This window comes from Coregonus clupeaformis, unplaced genomic scaffold, assembly GCF_020615455.1.
Source record: "Coregonus clupeaformis isolate EN_2021a unplaced genomic scaffold, ASM2061545v1 scaf0681, whole genome shotgun sequence".
In the NCBI taxonomy this organism is placed as follows: Eukaryota; Metazoa; Chordata; class Actinopteri; order Salmoniformes; family Salmonidae; genus Coregonus; species Coregonus clupeaformis.
In genome coordinates, this window is record NW_025534136.1 from 62,874 (window position 1) to 84,717 (window position 21,844).

General features: G+C 43.4%; 1 protein-coding gene across 3 annotated transcripts; it reads right to left on the minus strand.

Moving 5' to 3' along the window:
• Window positions 1-1,920: 1,920 nt before the first annotated feature.
• LOC121544679 (serine/threonine-protein kinase VRK1) lies at window positions 1,921-21,614 on the minus strand. 3 transcript variants are annotated; one of them, XM_041854737.1, is made up of 13 exons: window positions 21,508-21,614; window positions 20,334-20,493; window positions 20,119-20,174; window positions 19,739-19,808; window positions 18,918-19,005; window positions 17,235-17,343; window positions 12,544-12,636; window positions 10,940-11,072; window positions 8,245-8,365; window positions 8,084-8,142; window positions 4,080-4,261; window positions 2,373-2,472; window positions 1,921-2,279 (listed from the first exon to the last, which is right to left on the minus strand). In XM_041854737.1, the coding sequence occupies exons 2-13, from the start codon at window positions 20,491-20,493 to the stop codon at window positions 2,113-2,115; spliced, it is 1,338 nt and encodes a 445-aa protein (XP_041710671.1). In that variant the 5' UTR covers window positions 21,508-21,614; the 3' UTR covers window positions 1,921-2,112. The 3 variants fall into 3 exon arrangements, with proteins under 3 accessions (XP_041710671.1, XP_041710672.1, XP_041710673.1); XM_041854738.1 differs by having other exon boundaries at window positions 20,334-20,524; window positions 21,508-21,571; XM_041854739.2 differs by lacking the exon at window positions 1,921-2,279 and having other exon boundaries at window positions 2,380-3,190.
• Window positions 21,615-21,844: the final 230 nt, after the last annotated feature.

A 21,844-nucleotide genomic window follows, 5' to 3' on the forward strand; every position in this document is an offset into this window, starting at 1 on the left:
GTGAGATGAGAGGTCTGTATGGGCTGAGTGGAGGAGGGAGAGGAGACATGATGAGGTGGACAATGTATATGAACAAATAAAGCTCAGGTGACAAAAGGTTTGATGTTTTTGGAAACAAGCAGAGGTCGCACTTTCAAAGAAAGAAAGAAGATGGTAATATACTTTACTATTCCTATCATGTAAGGAGGTGGATGTATTTTGAAACCTTAAATCAATATGAAATCGTACGCTGAGTGTACTAAACATTAAGAACACCTAATATTGCATTGCACCCCCTTTGGCCCTCAGAACAGCCCCAATGTTGGGGCATGGACTCTACAAGGTGTCGAAAGTGTTTCACAGGGATGCTGGCCCATGTTCACTCGAATGCTTCCCACAGTTGTGTCGATTTCGAATAGCTCGTTCCATATCATCCCACAGATGCTCAATTGGATTGAGATCTGGTGACTGGGCAAGCCACTGCAGTAAGTTGAATTCACTGCCATGTTTGTGGAACCATTCCTGGACAATCCTAGCCTTATGGCATTGGGCATTATCCTGCTGAAAAAATATATATATTTGCAGATGGATAGACTGCTGCAATGAAGGGATGCACCTGATTGGCATTCAGACGCTGCTCCACTTTTATCAAGGGGCCCAATGTGTGCCATGAAAACACAGCCCACACCACAACCAGCCTGCAATGTTGACAAGCAGCATGATGGATGCATGTACTCTATACCCTAGTCCTTTCATCAGCGTGAAACAGCAGGAAGTGGGATTCATCAGACCAGGCAATGTTTTTCAAATTCTCCAGTGTTGTTCCTTAGCCCACTGCAACCGCAGTTTCTTGTTTTTTACTGAAAGAAGTTCAACTCTAAGGTCACTGATTGCCATACCCCATTCGTGTCAAGGTACGATGAGTTGTGGATTATTTTATGGGTCTTTGGGCACCAATGTTGTACTGGACTGTCAAGTTGACTAACTGTAGCCCGTCTGTTGCTCTGCACAATTCGTGTCAGCCTCCTTTGTCCCCTTTCATCAATGAACCGTTTTCGACCACTGGCCTGCCGTTTGCTGGATGTCCTTTGGGTGGTGGACCATTCTTGATACACACAGGAAACTGCTGAGGGTGAAAATCATGTCACTTAAATTTGCAGTCCTGCACATCAGCCATAATTAGTTCACTATAAGGCTGGGGCCAGCTGGCCTGGTGTGCCACCCACCGGGGGAGAAAGGTACGAGGAAGAGGAGAGAAAGGGACGAGGAAGAGGAGAGAGAGATGAGGAAGAGGAGAAAAAGGGATGAGGAAAGGGATGAGGAAGAGGAGAGAAAGGGATGAGGAAGAGGAGAAAGAGATGAGGAAGAGGAGAGAAAGGGATGAGGAAGAGGAGAGAAAGGGATGAGGAAGAGGAGAGAAAGGGATGAGGAAGAGGAAAGGGGATGGGGAAGAGGAGAGAAAGGGGATGGGGAAGAGGAGAGAAAGGGATGAGGAAGAGGAGAGGATAAGCCAAAGGGGGAGGGGAGGGAACGGGTGAAGCTAGGAGGGAAGAGGAGAGTGAGACAGGAGAAGAAATGAGGGAGGAGAGATGGGAGGAGGGATGGGGCATGAGCAGTCAGCCCATTGTACATGACCATGTCAGACACACGGCCAAACTGGAGACTTGCGCTTCACATTCACATCAGCCTTAGCAGATTATAACAGATACTTCTCCATTACAGGGTACAGAGGAGGAAGATTACCAGTTTTCACTTACTCTTGTGTTGAATATGGAAACTATGCAAGACAAACTGTTTAGGAAACCAAGTGTACTGTATACGTGTGGGATGAGTGGCATGGACAAACTTCTCACCTATTGGATTGAAAATATCATACATAAGAATGATAGACACGTCTTCAATTACTTTAAGTGTAGAAAAAGTATACCACTGAAACTCACATCAGTATTAATATTTTATTATCGAACTTACAGAAGGCCTTGCGTGTTAACAAAATGAAATATAAAAAATATGCACAGTGCAGAACAGATAAACGATACTCTACAAACTGTTAAAAAGGAGTATCTCTTAAAAGCAGACAGTGAGAGGAAGGTGAGCGTAGAGGAAGGCTGGCTGGAACGGCAGAAGTACAACTCATTCTGAATCTACTGGTTCTGCATTTTTCTTGGGTCTACCTCTGCCTCTCTTCAGGCCAGGTGTGGTCTGAGTACCCATCTCCACCAGTGCCTTCTTGGGCCTGGCAACCTTCTTGGGCCTGGCAGCCTTCTTTTTAGGGCTGGCAGTTTTAATTTCATTCACCTCTGTTGGGAGAAGATCAAAACATATTCAGTGTGATTTAACCTGAGAAGAGGACATGAAAGTGGGAGAGGAGGAGAGGAGAAGAGGATTCTTACCCTTCTTCTTTGGAGCTTTTCTTTTCTTGGCGGGAGAGCCATCGGTCTCATCATCAGACTCCTCTTTATAATCAACCACTTTCTTTCTTTTGGAAGTCTTCTGTGAGTAGCGAAAAGGAAAGGGTGATGAGAGCGAGAGAGAACAGTGGTCAAATTTCACAGTCCGCATGCAGCAACATTGGAGGGGGCAGAAATCAAACATGAAATGATGAACTCCGCTTTGGCACACGACGACCGAACGCTTACATCTGCCCGGAGCCTTGTGAACATCTGAGCAAATGCAATTATCACTCTGCCATCTCACAGAGGAAGAAAACCTTCTACAGGAATAATCCAATCAAAGTACACACTGAATTCTGCTTCCTTGACCCATCTAAATAACAACAATGGTCAAGGCAATTTTTGTTTCTGGGGTCATTGTTTAAGACTTCTGGAACTGTCTTCAGGGTCAAAGTTGAGATTTGATGGTTTAGTAACTGACAAAGCAGAGCTGTATCGTTACTTAGTGAGGTGAGCCATTTGGTACCATTTTCATAAACTATGACGTTACTTTTTTCCCCTCTTCTACACATTCAAGACTAAAAGGAGCAAATAATTGTGTGAAATCATACCAGCCAAGAACACGTTGACGAGAAAGATGCACTTACCGACAGCAATCAACTCCTCCATCTCTTCTTCCTTCCCCCATCCCTCCTTTTCCTCATTCGCTCTTAAACTGTAGAATGAACGCGCGCCCCTCCCTCCCTCCTCTCTTCTCTTCTGTCTTGCCTTCCATTTTGCCAATTGCTACCTTATGATTACCAGCAGACCCTGCTGAGCTGAACAGATTGGCTGGGTAATTACATACAATAACGGCAGTGGGCAGGTAACCCTCAACTGGCATGAGCCAGCTCTCCGGTGGCATCTTCCTTATGCAAACGATTTTGTGGGTAGCGCGAGGAGGGGGGAGGAAGGGGGGAGGAGAGACCCCTCCCTCTGCCGTGAGAGTGGCCCACTGATTGCCGGGCAGCACCAACTCCAAGGTTACCGTGTCATCAAATTTGTGATACATTACTGAGAGATAAACACAGGTACTCAGACCTGTCGGAGAGGGAGGAGGAGGGAGGGAGGGAGGAGAGGAGGTAAAGAGGAGGAGAGAGGGAAGTGAGGAGAGAAGGGAGGATGACGAGAAGAGGAGAAAGGGAAGGGAAGAGGAGAGGAGGATGGAGAAGAGACGACAGGAGAGGGGAGGGCATTGAGAGAGCGGGGAGGAGAGGAAAGGAAAAAAGGGTTTTGCTGTGGTTGGAGAAAACCCTGTGTGTTAGCCAGCGTGACATACAAAAGGCTTTGACCAATGTGTGTGAGTGTGTTTTGGGCGTAAAAACGTCAATAAACAGCGGTCAAGGCATATCTTTTAAAAGCATCACACCTTAATTGTATTTGAAAATTGATGCACTTTGCAGCCATTCACACTAACCTGCTCAAATTAGTCTGGGATCGTGCTCGGGCATTTTTACATTTCAAATGAAATGGCTTTCAACAGGTGAACACATTAGGGGTGGTTGAAATGGGCTCCGTTTGAAAGGCCGGACTTTAAAAAGGTCTGGAGCGTGCCAGGTTTTAAATGCAGAGGCTACAATGATCTCACAGCAACACATTTGTATGTGTGTGTGGTTGTGTCAGTCTTTGTGTGCGTCTGTCTTTGCGTGCGTGCGTGCATGTACCGACCTTGGGAGAGGACGATGGCCCGGCTCCGTTGCTGTTGACCGCTGAGGAGAACTCCAGCTTGTCGTCATCTTTGGTGCCAATTGACTTAAGCCCCACCTCCAGAATGGACCGGAGCTTCTGATAGGCCGGTTTGTCTGTGTAGCTTAGAGTCTTCACCTCCTCCATGAACTTCTGAAGTTCATCTAAAACATGACAAATAAAATAAGAGAGTGGATTTATATTTTGGATTTACATTTTAGGTCGAGTCCCAGCACCAAGCAAAAATTAAGATAAAGTTGTATATGAGCTGCGGTGCTTACCCAAAAAAGGGTAAGACTTTACTTGACACCCAGCATCATAACACATAAATAGAACTGGAAGGGTTACATTTAAATGTAAAAAATACTTTTTAAGTGAGTCCTATCCACAATTAAAGGTAGCTAGCTAGCTAGTTGCAGAGTGGTTGAGATTCTCCTGTTCAATATATACACGATAGTATGAGGCAATGAGCATACATATGCATTTCAACCTGTTTCCCCATCTGCTCCAACAACATTGTGATAAAATCACAAACATCCTATACAGAGAAATTAAACCAATTCAACTAGTGAAGATTCTCAACCCTCACTGACCATAAACTACACACGGATTGGAAAGTTTGTTATCTAGCTGTTACCACATTTCCATCCTGTTCCACTCCTGTCTCTCTTTACACAGCCGGCACTGCCTCTTTGACCTTGGGGCTGCGTTGTGTGTGTGTGTGTGTGTGTGTGTTTTTTATTTATTTCACCTTTATTTAACCAGGTAAGCCAGTTGAGAACAAGTTCTCATTTACAACTGCGACCTGGCCAAGATAAAGCAAAGCAGTGCGATAAAAACAACAGAGTTACATATGGGGTAAAAAAACATAAAGTCAAAAATACAACAGAAAATATATATACAGTGTGTGCAAATGTAGCAAGTTATGGAGGTAAGGCAATAAATAGGCTATAGTGCAAAATAATTACAATAGTATTAACACTGGAATGCTAGATGTGCAAGAGATTATGTGCAAATAGAGATACTGGGGTGCAAAAGAGCAAAATAAATAACAATATAGGGATGAGGTAGTTGGGTGGGCTAATTTCAGATGGGCTGTGTACAGGTGCAGTGATCGGTAAGGTGCTCTGACAACTGATGCTTAAAGTTAGTGAGGGAGATAAGAGTCTCCAGCTTCAGAGATTTTTGCAATTCGTTCCAGTCATTGGCAGCAGAGAACTGGAAGGAATGGCGGCCAAAGGAGGTGTTGGCTTTGGGAATGACCAGTGAGATATACCTGCTGGAGCGCAGGCTACGGGTGGGTGCTGCTATGGTGACCAATGAGCTAAGATAAGGCGGGGATTTGCCTAGCAGTGATTTATAGATGGCCTGGAGCCAGTGGGTTTGACGACGAACATGTAGTGAGGACCAGCCAACAAGAGCGTACAGGTCACAGTGGTGGGTAGCGTATGGGGCTTTGGAGACAAAACGGATGGCACTGTGATAGACTACATCCAATTTGCTGAGTAGAGTGTTGGAGGCTATTTTGTAAATGACATCGCCGAAGTCAAGGATCGGTAGGATAGTCAGTTTTACGAGGGCATGTTTGGCAGCATGAGTGAAGGAGGCTTTGTTGCGAAATAGGAAGCCGATTCTAGATTTAACTTTGGATTGGAGATTCTTTATGTGAGTCTGGAAGGAGAGTTTACAGTCTAACCAGACACCTAGGTATTTGTAGTTGTCCACATACTCTAGGTCAGACCCGTCAAGAGTGGTGATTCTAGTCGGGTGGGCGGGTGCCAGTAGCGTTCGATTGAAAAGCATGCATTTAGTTTTACTAGTGTTTAAGAGCAGTTGGAGGCTACTGAAGGAGTGTTGTATGGCATTGAAGCTCGTTTGGAGGTTTGTTAACACAGTGTCCAATGAAGGGCCAGATGTATACAAAATGGTGTCGTCTGCGTAGAGGTGGATCTGAGAGTCACCAGCAGCAAGAGTGACATCATTGATATACACGGAGAAAAGTGTCGGCCCAAGAATTGAACCCTGTGGCACCCCAGCTCTTTCAAAACGTCAGCTGTCTGAATTTGTGTGAAGGAGAAGCGGGGGGGGGGCATGGGCAAGTTTCAGCGGAGGGTGCAGAGTTGGTGGCCGGGGTAGTGGTAGCCAGATGGAAAGCATGGCCAGCTGTAGCAAAATGCTTGTTGAAATTCTTGATTATTGTAGATTTATCGGTGGTGATAGTGTTTCCTAGCCTCAGTGCAGTGGGCAACTGGGAGGAAGTGCTCTTATTCTCCATGGACTTTACAGTGTCCCAAAACTTTTTGGAGTTAGTGCTACAGGATGCAAATTTCTGTTTGAAAAAGTTTGCCTTTGCTTTCCTGACTGCTTGTGTATATTGGTTCCTAACTTCCCTGAAAAGTTGCATATCGCGGGGGCTATTTGATGCTAATGCAGTACGCCACAGGATGTTTTTGTGCTGGTCAAGGGCAGTCAAGTCTGAGGAGAACCAGGGGCTATATCGGTTCTTAGTTCTGTATTTTTGAATGGGGCATGTTTATTTAAGATTGAGAGGAAATTACTTTTAAGGAACAACCAGGCATCCTCTACTGACGGAATGAGATCTATATCCATCCAGGATACCTGGGCCAGGTCAATTAGGAAGGCCTGCTCGCTAAAGTGTTTTAGGGAGCGTTTGACAGTGATGAGGGGTGGTCGTTTGACCGCGGACCCGTTACGGACGCAGGCAATAAGGCAGTGATCGCTGAGATCCTGGTTGAAGACAGCTGAGGTGTATTTAGAGGGTATGTTAGTCAGGATGATATCTATGAGGGTACCCATGTTTACGGATTTGTGTGTGTGTGTGAGTGAGTGAGTGAGTGAGTGAGTGAGTGAGTGAGTGAGTGAGTGAGTGAGTGAGAGAAGAAAAGGGGGAAGAGCGAGAGGAAAGGAAGGGGCACGGTGCGTCAGTCCCCGTTCCTTCTGCTCCGTCTCTCCCAAACTGTTGTTTACAGTCTGGGCGCTAGCTAAAATAAGTCACACCAAACAGAATTAGTGATGATGTTGGACACAACAGAACCACGGCGGCTCCACTCCCGTCTCCTCTATCTCTGGGCTGTTGAGATGCGTAGCGTGGGGCTGTACCACAAGACAACAGCCCGCGGAGAAATCTCTCCTTCTGTCACACGGCGGCCACAGAGCGGGCACTGCCACAGAGGGATCAGAGGAGAGGTGGAGACGAAGCAATTAAATGGCTTGTTAAACTGTCCAAGTCAACGTTTTTTTTTTTACTGTTCCTCCTTCAGATTGAAGGCCCCCTAGTCCATATTGTAAAGTTAACGGTATTTAGAGTGAAGTCAAATCTGCAGGCCTCAATACCATTTGAATGGCCCACAAATCTTTCAACAAAGAAAACTAAGAGTTCATATAGGTCTACAAAATATCTGAAGTGTTGTCACACCAAAAGGCTAGCAAACTTTAGCGAACACTCTTGCCCTCCTCTGTATTGCCTCTAACCTATGCTTCACACGAATGCACCCATCACACCTTAGTTCACAACAAAGTTAAAGTGGAAAGTTTTGTTGCGGTCAGAGAATTAGCGGTGGGGCTAATGAATTAGCACTCATTATGAGGAGATCAACAGGGACCCTTATTATGGAGAGAACAGCCACTCCTCTCTGCTGCGTGTGTGGATGTGCTTCAGTTCAATTAGGGCTGGTTGGGCTGGGAACGGAGCAGGGGATGTCATGTGCTGAGAACAACAACCCAGGTTCTCAAGGACCACATAGTGCGTGTGCGTGTGTGCGTGTGCGCACCAGTTTGTCAGTTAGTGAAGCAGCAGCTAGTGATAATGGCGTAACTAGAACGCCACTGGCCTAACAGCTCCTCAAATCTCCACTGCAAAATTGACAACATCCACACGAAGACGAATAGACGTGTGCTCAACATACAAGGCCTATTCAAAGTAGAAAACTTAATTCAAAGAAATGTAGCATTTGTGTCTCTCTCACCTGGCTTGTCTTGTGAGGGGAAACACTTGGACATGAATTCTGACACGTTATCCCTGCATCTGTGAATGACAAAGTTAGGATCTCAACTAAAAAACCTTTGTGTGTGTGTGTGTGTTTATTGTGTGTGTTATGCGCACGCAGGTGTGTGTGTGACATCTTACTGTAGTTTTGCGTCTCTGACATAGACGGGGTCCTGCAGCTTGTCTTCCCAGGGCAGTTTAGTACAGAGCCACTGCACCATACAGTACCCTAGGATCTCCAGATCACTCCTTCTACAGGGAGCTGCAGACAGACGACAACACCGTGCAGATGAAGGGTTTAAAGCAGCAGTTGGCTGCGGTGTGTTAGCGCTCACCTGCTGGGTGTCAACCAACACAGGCCATTAAACATGTAGAACCGGCAGGAAATTAAAATGACAGCCAATGTTGTGGTCACCCGAGGCGATAGGGACGGTTACCCACTGCTTTTAACTGTTCATTGCCACAGTGAGTTTTGTTACCATTACTTTCACAACTGAACTGATCAACAGATACATTTTGAGATCCTACTGATACATTGGCGGCAGGGTTTTCGTTAGCCGGTAATAGCATTTTTAAAGTCCATAAATAAATAAATTGGCACCGGCCAATTGTCCAGGAGAAGAAAAAAAAATCCCATTGTGAAATAATACTTTTTAACTTATTAATTGATGTAAATACATTTGACTGGCCATGCTTATCGGTATATGGCTTAATTTTGATAATTTTGTGGAATTAAACTAGCGCGTGTATATTCTTTCTGCATCTTATTTATCACACACTTACAGCATACAGATACAGAGCCTTTGAGTGGAAAATCTGTCAGACAGGGCTTTTATAAGCCCAATCATTGCACAACAATTCTAAATGCAATTCTAAAAGCTACTTTTTTCCATTTCTCACCTGGTAATTGTAGCGGCCTTCCCATTCGCCATTCAAATGCATAGGCAAAGAAAGGCAGGCTTCATCAGCACGCCATGCACCACTCTGCAATGAGCTGGAGGCAGTATGCATTTTGAAAACATATAGCTAATTAATTGTTTGAAACCTGAACGTTTTACTAAATATTATGAGGCATGTTTTGCCTTGTTTCAAAGTAGCCTATGCTAAATCCAACCATATCCGTGGAGGCAATTATTTTTTAAAGACTTCCATATGCCATTGAAACCAGTAGCCTATTTCCCTCATGTTCTATTGGTTTCCAACTTTCTTTCATTGTCCGGTAGCCAAATGAACATTCACACGTAGCCTACGACCTTATTCACATTGCTGTGCTAATAGCCTAATGTTAACATTTTAAGCTAAACGTTCTGATCTGTTGATTCATTGCGTTTTATGTTGTTGTTTTTTAATGTAGCCTAGGCCTACTGGTTGTATGAATTTGGGATCTATTGTCCCACAACTGTCCCAGAGTCTGTTTTGGCGATTTCTTTCTCGACAAGCTGACCAATAGAATAGGTCAACTTTTCTACTATGGGGGATAGTAGATTGACATAGACTCATTGGCAGAGCGTCCATAAGGCTAGGGGAAGCTTTCCCTAAGTAAATTGAATGAAAGTGGCAAAATGATATAGCCTAATTATCCTACTCCTGCCTATACATAAATAAATCACATTCACAATAGGCTAATAAAGCATGATTTGGCCACAGACGATCATTAGCTTCCCCTAGTCTTAAAAAATGTAAGTTGTGGATCGTTTTAAATCGCATTGCCTACAGTCAGAAGGAAAGGCAATGCACGCAATTTGGGCAGCGGGTGCTGCAAATACCAAATAGATGGAGGTTGAGTTGTGACTGTCAGTGAAAAGCAGAGGCCCAGCCAGGCATATCGCAATATATCAAAATTAAATCTCACGAAACATAGTTTGGAAAGCAAATGGCTATTGCTGTAAAGAGACGACAATGAAAAGACTAATCTGTCTTTTATAGTTATCAAAATACTCAACTTAATTGAGCGAACAAGAGTAACCCTGTAGTCTATCTTATTGGCACCAGCGGAGAGCATCGGCCATATGCCCGGTGAGTGCGCACTGCGCATACTCACTCTTTATCAGTCGGGTCAGTGCCACATAAGTTTGTTTTTGGACAATAATTTCCTCCTCCAGTTTATATGGACGTCATATTCTATTTGTGTCTCCCGTTCTCGTAGGCCTATTATATGGACAACGTTGATTTTATTGATCTGTTTGTCCGTGTCAGCAGAGTAGGCTACCCTGTAATTTGTCGTATTAAAAAATATTCTACCAATGTCTCCAGTCATATAAAGTGTAGTAGAATTGTATGAAATGTGTTTTCCCCATGCAAAGAAAGAAGAAACATATCTAATATAGCCTAAAGCACAGGCCTCTACGCTATACGCTGAGCCATGCAAACAGTGATTGAGTTATATTATTAGCCTAAATTATGAATATCCAATCTACTCATCACATTAGGAATAGTAGGTTATCTTATATAAGTCTACAAATGTGATGATGCATGGAATGCTTTATTATAAAGGTGCATTTTTATTGTGAAAATGTGCTTCCCCAAACTTTAAAATCACGCTCCGCCTACGCATAGGCTGTTAGTTACTCGTCTTGGTTGAGGAAAAGTAAATGTGGACAGTTATTCTAAAATCTTCAAAGTGTGCGGTAACGACACACATCATTGCATCCTCGACTTGCATGTTCTGTTAAGATGAATTACCATAATCTAAATGTGATTTATGTCATTCTGAGCACTGTGGGTGACCGCCCTAATCAGGTTACCTTTTTATTTTGAAAAACAGAAGGGTTTCTTCCATTTACTCCCAACTGAACGTACCCCTAGCTTGGCTCAATGAGAGGTGTGCTGTACTTACAGACTCCTTTGTGTGCATCGATGGAGGTGAACTCGATGGTCCCGTCGTGGCACCTCTTAGGGTCTTCTTTGTACTCCTTCAGCACTCCTTCGGGAGAGTACCTATAGGCCAGCCCATAATCTACTAAGTAAACCTAGAGGTTTGCAAACAAAACAGACAAATTCATGCATGCACACACTGACACACAGCCAACCAAATGAGTGAGTATACTTAACATGATGTGGCCTGTAACTAAATTACTACTAATAAACTGTACATGTGTACCAAGTTTCATGCTTTTATGAAAACATGTTTTTCCACATATCGTCTGGACTATAACAATAACGCATACTTTACAAAGCATAGTTACAGTAAACTACAGCTCCCTCCCTCCCTGCTCAAATCCTCAGCTCCCAGAAAGTCTAATAAATGTTTCCAATAAATGCAGGCAGGGAGCAGGCAGATAGAGAGAGAGAGCTAACCCTGAGACTCCCAAGGGGTCACTTTCTAAATTGTAATTAAAAAATAGCACTTTAATAACACACCACGGAAACATTATTAATCTCTAAATTACATATTTGCCCCTGCCCCCACCTTGTTTGCTTGAAAGAGCTCTTAGCCACCATCTAATCTCTGCCCTGTTTAGAGAAGAATGAAGAACCCCCCCCCCTCTTTTCTGTCTCTAATGTTGAATTGAATCTAATGAACCAGCGGCAGCAGCATAATCAAATAAATAAATATATCCAATGTTTGTTCAATTTACATATCAGGTCAAAGGCATTACTTCAACTCAAGAGGTAGAGACAACCATTTGAGATCCTACACAGACTGGGAAATAGGCCTCTCCCTTTTAAAGGGATACTGCTAGATTCTGGCATTTATATGTCTCTGCATGCAGTATAAAGGAAGTTAGCAGTAGTTTTGCGAGCCAATGCAAATTAGCATTGCCTGGAAGTCTACAGGTACGGTAGCATTGCTAGTCACTACACACCAGTGGAGGCTGCTGAGGGGAGGATGGCTCATAATAATGTCTGGAACAGAGTATATGGAATGGTATCAAATATTTTTTTAAACATTTTAGTCATTTTAGCAGACGCTCCTATCTAGAGCGAATTACAGTTAGTGCATACATTTTCATACTGGCTCCCCGTGGGAAACGAACCCACAACCCTGGCGTTGCAAGCGCCATGCTCTACCAACTGAGCTACATGGTACATATCAAAACCATGTGTTTGATACCATTCCATTCGCTTCATTCTGGCCATTATTATGAGCTGTTCTCCCCTCAGCAGCCTCCACTGCTACACACATACAAAGCACATAGCTAGCTAGCCATATAGCCCTGACATGGTTAGTTCTAACCTGATTAGCATAGTATTGATGCTAGCCATTTCAGGACAAAAAGCTTAATTTCTGGGGTTCTAACTCACCTGATTCAACTAAACTTATCATCAAGCCATGGCTTAAGAATTAGCTGAATCGGGTGTGTAAATACTGGGCTAGACCAAAAATGTGCACCTGTTGGCCTATGTGCCCGGTCAATGCAGAGTGAATGACAGGCAGGTAAGGACCATAGATAATACAACAACTCTAGGCCTATATCTACAGAAAAGACAGCCACTGACCTGATTGGGGTTGTTGTGGCTGAGGAGGAGGTTGGAGGCTTTGATGTCAGCGTGAACATACTCATGCTCATGGATGTACTCCAGAATGTCAAGCTACACAAGAGAGGGGAGAACAAAGGGCAACATAAATATCAAACACATTATTTACTGAGATAATACATAGGCAAACAATATGTTGAACACTAAAGATATCTGCGTGCCTGGCAGATATCTCAGCTTGGATGTCGGTCCAACACCTCAAGCTCAACAACGCGGAGCTGCTCTTCTTCCCAGGGAAGGCCTGCCCGCTCCAAAACCTCTCCATCATGGTTGACAACTCCACAGTGTCCCACTCCCAGAGTGCAAATAACCTTGGCGTGAACCTGGACAGCACCCGTTCGTTCTCAGCAAACATCAAAGCAGTGCCTCGCTCCAATGCAAATAGTCTGGGTAGCCATTTGATTAGATGTTCAGCAGTCTTATGGCTTGGGGTAGAAGCTGTTTAGAAGCCTCTTGGACCTAGACTTGGCGCTCCGGTCCCCGCTTGCCGTGCGGTAGAAGAGAGAACCGTCTATGATTAGGGTGGCTGGAGTCTTTGACAATTTTTAGGGCCTTCCTCTGACACCGCCTGGTATAGAGGTCCTGGATGGCAGGAAGCTTGGCCCCAGTGATGTACTGGGCCGTACGCACTACCCTCTGTAGTGCCTTGCGGTCAGAGGCCGAGCAGTTGCCATACCAGGCAGTGATGCAACCAGTCAGGATGCTCTCGATGGTGCAGCTGTAGAACCTTTTGAGGATCTGAGGACCCATGCCAAATATTTTCAGTCTCCCGAGGAGGAATAGGTTTTGTCGTGCCCTCTTCACGACTGTCTTGATGTGCTTGGACCATGTTAGTTCGTTGGTGATGTGGACACCAAGGAACTTGAAGCTCTCAACCTGTTCCACTACAGCCCCGTTGATGAGAATGCGGGCGTGCTCGGTCCTCTTCTTTTTCCTGTAGTCCACAATCATCTCCTTTGTCTTGATCACGTTGAGGGAGAGGTTGTTGTCCTGGCACCACACGGCCAGGTCTCTGACTTCCTCCCTATAAGCTGTCTCATCGTTGTCGGTGATCAGGCCTACCACTGTTGTGTCATCGGCAAACTTAATGATGGTGTTGGAGTCGTGCTTGGCCATGCAGTCATGATTGAACAGGGAGTACAGGAGGGGACTGAGCACAAACCCCTGAGGGGCCCCCGTGTTGAGGATCACCGTGTGTTGTTACCTACCCTTAACACCTGGGGGGCGGCCGGTCAGGAAGTCCAGGATCCAGTTGCAGAGGGAGGTGTTTAGTCCCAGGGTCCTTAGCTTGGTGATGAGCTTTGAGGGCACTATGGTGTTGAACGCTGAGCTGTAGTCAATGAATAGCATTCTCACATAGGTGTTCATTTTGTCCAGGTGTGAAATGGCAGTGTGGAGTGCAATAGAGATTGCATCATCTGTGGATCTGTTGGGGTGGTATGCAAATTGGAGTGGGTCTAGGGTTTCTGGGATAATGGTGTTGATGTGAGCCATGACCAGCCTTTCAAAGCACTTCATGGCTACAGACGTGAGTGCTACGGGCCGGTAGTCATTTAGGCAGGTTACCTTAGTGTTCTTGGGCACAGGGACTATGGTGGTCTGCTTGAAACATGTTGGTATTCCAGACTCAGACAGGGAGGGGTTGAAAATGTCAGTGAAGACACTTGCCAGTTGGTCAGCGCATGCTTGAGTACACGTCCTGGTAATCCGTCTGGCCCTGCGGCCTTGTGAATGTTGACCTGTTTAAAAGGTCTTACTCACATCGGCTACGGAGAGCGTGATCACACAGTCGTCCGGAACAGCTGATGCTCTCATGCATGTTTCAGTGTTACTTGCCTCGAAGCGAGCATAGAAGTAATTTAGCTCGTCTGGTAGACTCGTGTCACTGGGCAGCTCGCGGCTGTGCCTCCCTTTTTAGTCTGTAATAGTTTGCAAGCCCTGCCACATCCGACGAGCGTCGGAGCCGGTGTAGTACGATTCGTTCTTAATCCTGTATTGACACTTTGCCTGTTTGATGTTTCGTCAGAGGGCATAGTGGGATTTCTTATATGCTTCCAGGTTAGAGTCCCACTCCTTGAAAGCAGCAGCTCTACCCGTTAGCTCAGTGCGGACGTTGCCTGTAATCCATGGCTTCTGGTTGGGGTATGTACATACTAGCACTAACTTTGCGGATAGCTACTTTATTAAGGAAAAATTGACTTACTATGACTGAGATATGTGGTTGTCCCACCTAGGGCTGTGGCGGTAATGACATTTTGTCAGCCGGTGATTGTCAAGCAAATAACTGCCGGTCTCACGGTAATTGACCGTTAATTAACCTAAACACATTTACCATCTCCTGGCTTCCACGCATAGCCTACAAGCCACTGATGCAGACCTTTGGAATATCTACATTTTAAAAAGTAACAAATCCATGTAATATAGCCTACACCATCACAATAAATCCATTATTTATTTTAGACAGGTCTAAAGAAACATGATATGAAGAAAATGTAGTCTATTTCAGAAAAACAGAATAGCATACTCTGAGTTGTCATACTCGGAGTTGGGATACACTAGTTCATTTAGCAGATGAGATTTGCTTAGAATTCCAAGGCGTTATTTTATAGTATGAAGAATACAATTGAACATAGCTGAATAAAATAGAAAGGATATTGTCTCCAAACATGCGGCTATTCTGTGTTGAGCTGTTGACAAAGAAACAGGTACTCCTATATGCTTAATTTAGTTATTTATGTAACTTTAGGTTGTGATACAAATGTTGGGCTATATGTTTTGATTTTTAATACATTCGAAGGCTGCATGATGCGACTAATGATGATTTGAAAAAAGTCGCATGAAAGGCATGAGCTCTGCTTTGTTTTTTGCGCAGGTTGTACACACTTCATCAGTCTCTCATTCACTATTTGACAAGCACTTGATAATGCCTCAAAATTCCCAGCTGCATCTCCTTTGTGTGGCCGTAATGACCCCGGAAAAAAAATCCTTGCCTTTTGCGGCCAGTGGTCATTGTGCCCTTGGGCTGAATATATCACGCGGTCGGGTCTTTCTCACAGGCTAAAAGTGAAGACAGACATCAGGGACGCAACTGCGCACGTCCTTATCCAATTCCAAGGCGCATATTGAAGATATTGGAAGAACTGTCCACATTTACTTTTTGTTAGCCCACGAGATGAGTTGGCCTAACGAACAACAAAAGCACTAGCCTATGTAAATCTACTATCCCCCATAGCACAAAAGTTGACCTATTCTATTCTGTGCGAGAAATAAATATTCCAAACATAGGCTGGGACTGTTGTGGGATGCGATAGATCCCAAATTAATACAACCACTAGCATCAAAAAACCTGTTTTAAGCAATGAGCCTGACGCAACATATGAGAATGTTTAGCTTAAAATGTTGATAAACTATTAGGCTATTTCTTCACATTATAAGCGCAGCAATGCGCACACGGCAGTAGGCTATAAGCATGAATGTTCCATTAGCGGAAAACACCATTATCAAAAGTGACCACAAATGCATTTAGGCATGTAATGCTTTTTTATAAAGGTGCCTTTTTATGGTGAAAATTATCTTCCCCAAACTTGAAACTTACGCGCTGCGTATGTATGCCAGTTAGGCTCTACACCTGTTGTAAAGCAGATTACTGTGCTTCATTTAAATAAGTTATTTGGCCACTTTAGTTGTGATACAAAAAATCTTATCAAAACATATAGGCCAGGCTACGAGGTGTGCGACTACGATTTGGAAAAAGTCACGCAAAAAAAGCATGCACTGTTTCTTGCCTTAAACTGGGCATCATTCACAAGTGATAATATATAATTCACAAGTGATAGGCTAATATTGTCACCCATCACACTATTCTTGATTTAATCTTGTCTATACATATACTAAATACTCTAAGTGTGAAATTTGTTTTGATTTAGAATGGACCATTATCATGCAGCGGTCTCAAAATAGGGGTAGCGGGAAAAATACATGTAATCTATGCACTTGAATAGTGAATGGAGGGCGCTTTTCCCGTGGTTCATTTTCATGCCAGCCAGGTAGGCTATACTCCTGTTGTAAAGAGAAGCAATGTGCTTAATATTAGGAAAGTTGAGAAATAAATATACTAGGCCTAGCCTATAGAAAGCTGATGGGATCCTTCTCTTTTTAATAGAGGCCATCACTCTCTCTCACACAATTGCATAGCCTATAGAAATGTTGTGCAACATAAGCTCATGGGCTCTCATGAAGTGTTTGATTTGATTTTCGATTCAATTTGCATTGATGTCAGAGTGATTAGAGGGACAATAGACTGTTGAGTACCAGGCAGTTAGCAAGTTTGGTAGACTATTAATGACCATCAGCAGCATCAGAGCTTGGAGAAGCCTAATTACCGTGACTAAACGGTCACGTGAAATTTGACTGCGGTCATGACTCGTGACCGCCGGTGTGGCGGTAATACGGTCACCGTAACAGCCCTAGTCCCACCTAGCTATCTTAAGATGAATGCACTAACTAAGTCACTGGATAAATGACAAATGTAAAGATAAAGTAAATTAAATAAACAGCCAAGATGTTTCATAGCGTCAATTAAATATATCAATGTTTTAGTTAGTTGTTTTTCTTGGCTCTACTATCAGCAGTTATATGACGACCAAACTCACGAGTCTCAGCCCGAGCTGCAGGACCAGTTTTCGGGGGAACCTCCTTCCAGTCTCCTCAAACTTCTTCTGAAGGTCCGCCCCAAAACGGTCCATCACCATGAACCTGTACCTGGAAGGGAGAAACCAGAGGGAATCAGAGATTCAGGGTGCATTCCAAATGACACCCTATTCCTTATATAGTGCACTACTTTTGACCAGGGCCCATTGCACCCTATATAGTGCACTACTTTTGACCAGGGCCATATGGCATCCGGTCAACAGTAGTGCACTATAAAGGGAATAGGGTGCCATTTTCGACACACCTCAATAACATACTGTTTATGTTAATCAATCAGCTTGTAGCTGGAGGAGTAAGGCATTGGTTTGACATGCACAACCGCTTAACCTTATGGGTATGTCAAATATGCCAGTGCCAAACTGGTCCACAGGTATTTATATGGCTGACATATCAAAAGAGATTGCTGTCAAGGTACTGGAAGAACCAGATTTAAAAAGAGGCATTATACAACAGGTGGTTTGGAATTCCCATTGTTAGGCTAGAGTTAGACAAAGCAACTTTCACACAACTTTGGTTGCTTGCAACTGAGTTGCTTCTTGATTGCTTCGTGAAACACCCCCCTGCAACTAATAAGCAACTCATCTGCAACTTGGTTGCATCCAGTTGAAACTTTTCAACTTTGTGCAACTACTTGCAAGCTACAGCCAATCAAAACAAATACTTTGTCAGATGATCCATTCTGACCCAGTTGTCATGTCAATAACACAGCGGTCAGTGCTGCGCAACCAGCGATCAAGGTTGAAAGAAGAGACATTAGGACAATGGGAGATTGTTATGTACATTGTTTGGCAGTCAAGAAATTTCATTTTCAAAGTGAACCTTTCCTTGACCAGTTTCAACTGAAATTGTCCACCATGAACTGTGCTAGCTAGCTAGGTAGCGTAAGTCATTGCTAGCTTGGTTATTTCGTTGCTAGCTAGCTTTGTAATGTAAATTTGGCTAGCCAGCTAATTTGTACAGGCTGCATTGTGTCTATATCCATGCTGTTACAATAACCAAACGGTTGGATAAACAAATAATTTGCGAAACCACATGTAAAGCTGCATATGACATCGGGTGAGTTTTGAATTCTCAAACAATATGACGAAGCAGCTTCAATTTGATTGGCTGTTGCATGCAATTTTAATTGTGTTTCGAATTGCTTCACGTCACAGCAAAGTTGCTTGAGATGTCACTTGCAACCTGCCACTAAAATTGAATGAAAGTTTCTTCATGTAACTCCAGCCTTAGATCCTGCCCTTGATATACTAGACAACAAACATTGCCAATTGAAGTATGCATTTAGTTTGAGAATTTGGACATGAGCCAGCTACTTTTGACAGACTGGTTGTGTCTGGACAAACAAAAAACAGTTGCTTAGTAACCAGATACCAATGTCTTTTGTGGAGAGAAAAAAAGTGATAGAGTTCAAAAACGGTATGGTTTGGGAATTAATCTAGCTTTTTAATGCTGGTAACCGTATAAACGTATAAAAGCAATAATACATGAGAGGCCATGTATTATGACATTTTTCTAATGGCTGTGGTGGTCTATGCCAATCGGCTTCGCCTCGTGGCTATGACCATGTCAAAGCCATGATAAAAATGTCATAGCCTCTCATGTATTATTGCTTAACTACTCAATACCTTTTTCCTCCTTTCTCATGTAGTCCAGACCCCCAGTACTTCGGAACTCCCAAATACTTCAGCTTGTGAGACGTCATCCAACTCTGAACTAAAATACAATATAAAACAATAATCTTTATGGAATAATGAGTAGCACAACTATATAAACAATACTAGATATGAAAAATTGCAAAATACTTGCCTAAAACATCTTTCACGATACAACACGCTAAAAGGCAGTTCACTTGTAAAGGGTTAAACTAAGACGACTGCCATTCAAAAGTTAAAATAAGGCAAATGATTCAAATGATTCTAAACACACTTCATAACATTTTACATTTTTAGTCATTTAGCAGACGCTCTTATCCAGAGCGACTTACAGTTAGTGAGTGCATACATTTTCAAGGCCTAATGACAAGTAGCTAGCTCATAAAACTTGGTGGTATTGGTGCTCAGAGTAATAAGAGCAGGGTAATTCCACGCGGGCCAAACCGGTGCCGGCTGTAAACTACTCTCCTACTGGGACAAATATTTACCAACAGACAACGCCATATTCCAATGAATAAAATATGAGTGTTCATTCCTTAGCAATACAACAGTTAATTGTCAGGGGAGATTGACATTTGGATTGTTATGATATAAAATGCAAAGTTGTGGCCTTGGGGCGAACACAGGAGCACCAAAGGCACCGTGTTGGAAACAGAGGCCCTCACTAAATAGCCCTACAACTACACTTCTTTAATTAAGAAAGTTGCTCATTTCTTTACGCGTATTTGTTTGTTCCAGTGTTGAGAGACTGTGTGTGTGTTCATGAGGGAGGGAGTGGTGTCTGGTATACATACTTAGATCCGGCTTGGCAGCTCGCATGTAGAACTTGAGCTCTGAGAACAGTGGTCCGTTGTCACTGGGCTCCTAGATGAAGAAAAAAAGAGAGGACAGTTGACCAAACAGTACAGCTTTATTCATCCCATTAGGGTCAGTTTAGATTACATTATAAGGAGCACAGTTATACTCTGGAAACACTATACATTCAGCATAGGTAGGCCTGGAGTCATGCAGGGCAGTCAGATTGAACATGTTGAGTATATTGTCATTAACTGTACAGGCATACTAAGGACGTTAAATGTCTCCTTTGTCTTGCTTGTATAGGCATGAGATGGAACTGAGGACAATCACGCAATCATATACAAAGGCATGTATTATCAAGCCAGAGTTGTCTTACCACTTTAATTACATATGGGGCATCAGCTCCAACTGTTTTAGATGTATTCTCATCGGCTGTAGAACAATAACAGACCTCAGATTAACCTATTAGGGGAAAGGGCTAGCGATACATATGCAAGACATACAGTAATATTCCTGATCAATAATCAATTAATGAACAATCAATGAACTAGCATATGTGTTTTATCACCCATGTTGCCATGCTTCTCTTACCCAGATAGAGCAGTCCAAAGCCGCCCTGTCCGATAGGGGCTCCCAGTTTCCAGGACTTCTTGCTGGTATCGGTTAGTACTTCTCCAGGGGGGAACTCCTCAGCAAGCTTCCGCTTGGCTGGTCCTCTGCCCTTCCCTGCTGCCTGGGCTTTAGGGGGCATCTGTAGGGACCGGATATATGATCTATGCAATCTATACATCTACCACATTTTAGTTCATTCAAATATGCAATTTAGCAGACGCTTTTATCCAAAGCGACTTACAGTCATGTGTGCATACATTTTTACGTATGGGTGGTCCCGGGGATCGAACCCACTACCCTGGCGTTACAAGCGCCATGCTCTACCAATTGAGCTACAGAGGACCACGAACACAACTATCTTGTCACTACCAGCCAATACGGTATCCTGTATACTCCTAGAACATATCAAGATAGCAATGCCTTTATTTGACCGTCAACAATGTATTTGCAAAAGCAGTTTTCTGAACGTCTCAGTTATGTTTGAATATGACGTGTAAACACCATATCACACGATAGCTTAATCACGTGAGTTTTCAAATCGATCTGGTAAGCACTACGGTAAGGTAGCTAGCTATATCGATTATTGTCAGATTCAAGCTGGCTCGTCGAACTAACGTTAGCTAGCTACAGAGTTCACAATCATCAATCTAGCCAGAGTTAGACTTTCACAACAAAATGGGGCGAGAGAGCTTTTCCTAGCTTCGATGCAACCAATAGAGTTTTTAAATTATGCTAGTCCAGCACAATGTAAAAACTATCTTGGTTGCATTGAAGCTAGTTACCCGTTTCCTATATATTTAGCTAGCTACCTAGTTAACGGCTAGTACTACTTGTTAGTTGCTAGCGAAGTTAAGCGAACTTAATGCCAATAGGTAACAAGCATGCATCCATGATTGGCAGACAATTTCAAAAGCCAGCGAACTGATGGCTAAACAATTCCACTATTTTGCTAACGAGGTACTCTAACTAGCTAGCTACATTACTAACTAGCTATCTAGCTAATGGCATGCTAGAAATGGCCTTCATTCTGATGAAGCCTTGGATGATTCGCAAAACCCCGCGTTTCCGTGATAATCTTGTTCCTAAACACTTTATGTTGATACATCTAAACAAAGACATTGAATTTAACAGGTTTTTAACGTTTAATGCAAACCTCGTTGTCTTTGTTGTTATTTCCAAGTAATCCTCGATGCTCCTCAAAAACTCCCGCACTTAAAGCCAACCGGAAATAGATTCGCGCATACCGCAACACTGTCTAACCCTATTGGTCAGAAACACGTTCTCCTCATTTTCAGGGGAGCTGTGAGAAGTAGAGAGAAGGACCAGCATAGACCTCTATATATAAATGCAAATGTTTCAAAGTAAGATTTTTTAAACAAACATGTTTTGATATGTAATCGGATAGGTCTATGGATGCAGGCAGTGGGAAGATACATACATGTATAAGAAGTTGATATGTTGCCATGATTAATGATCCAATCCATTTCTGT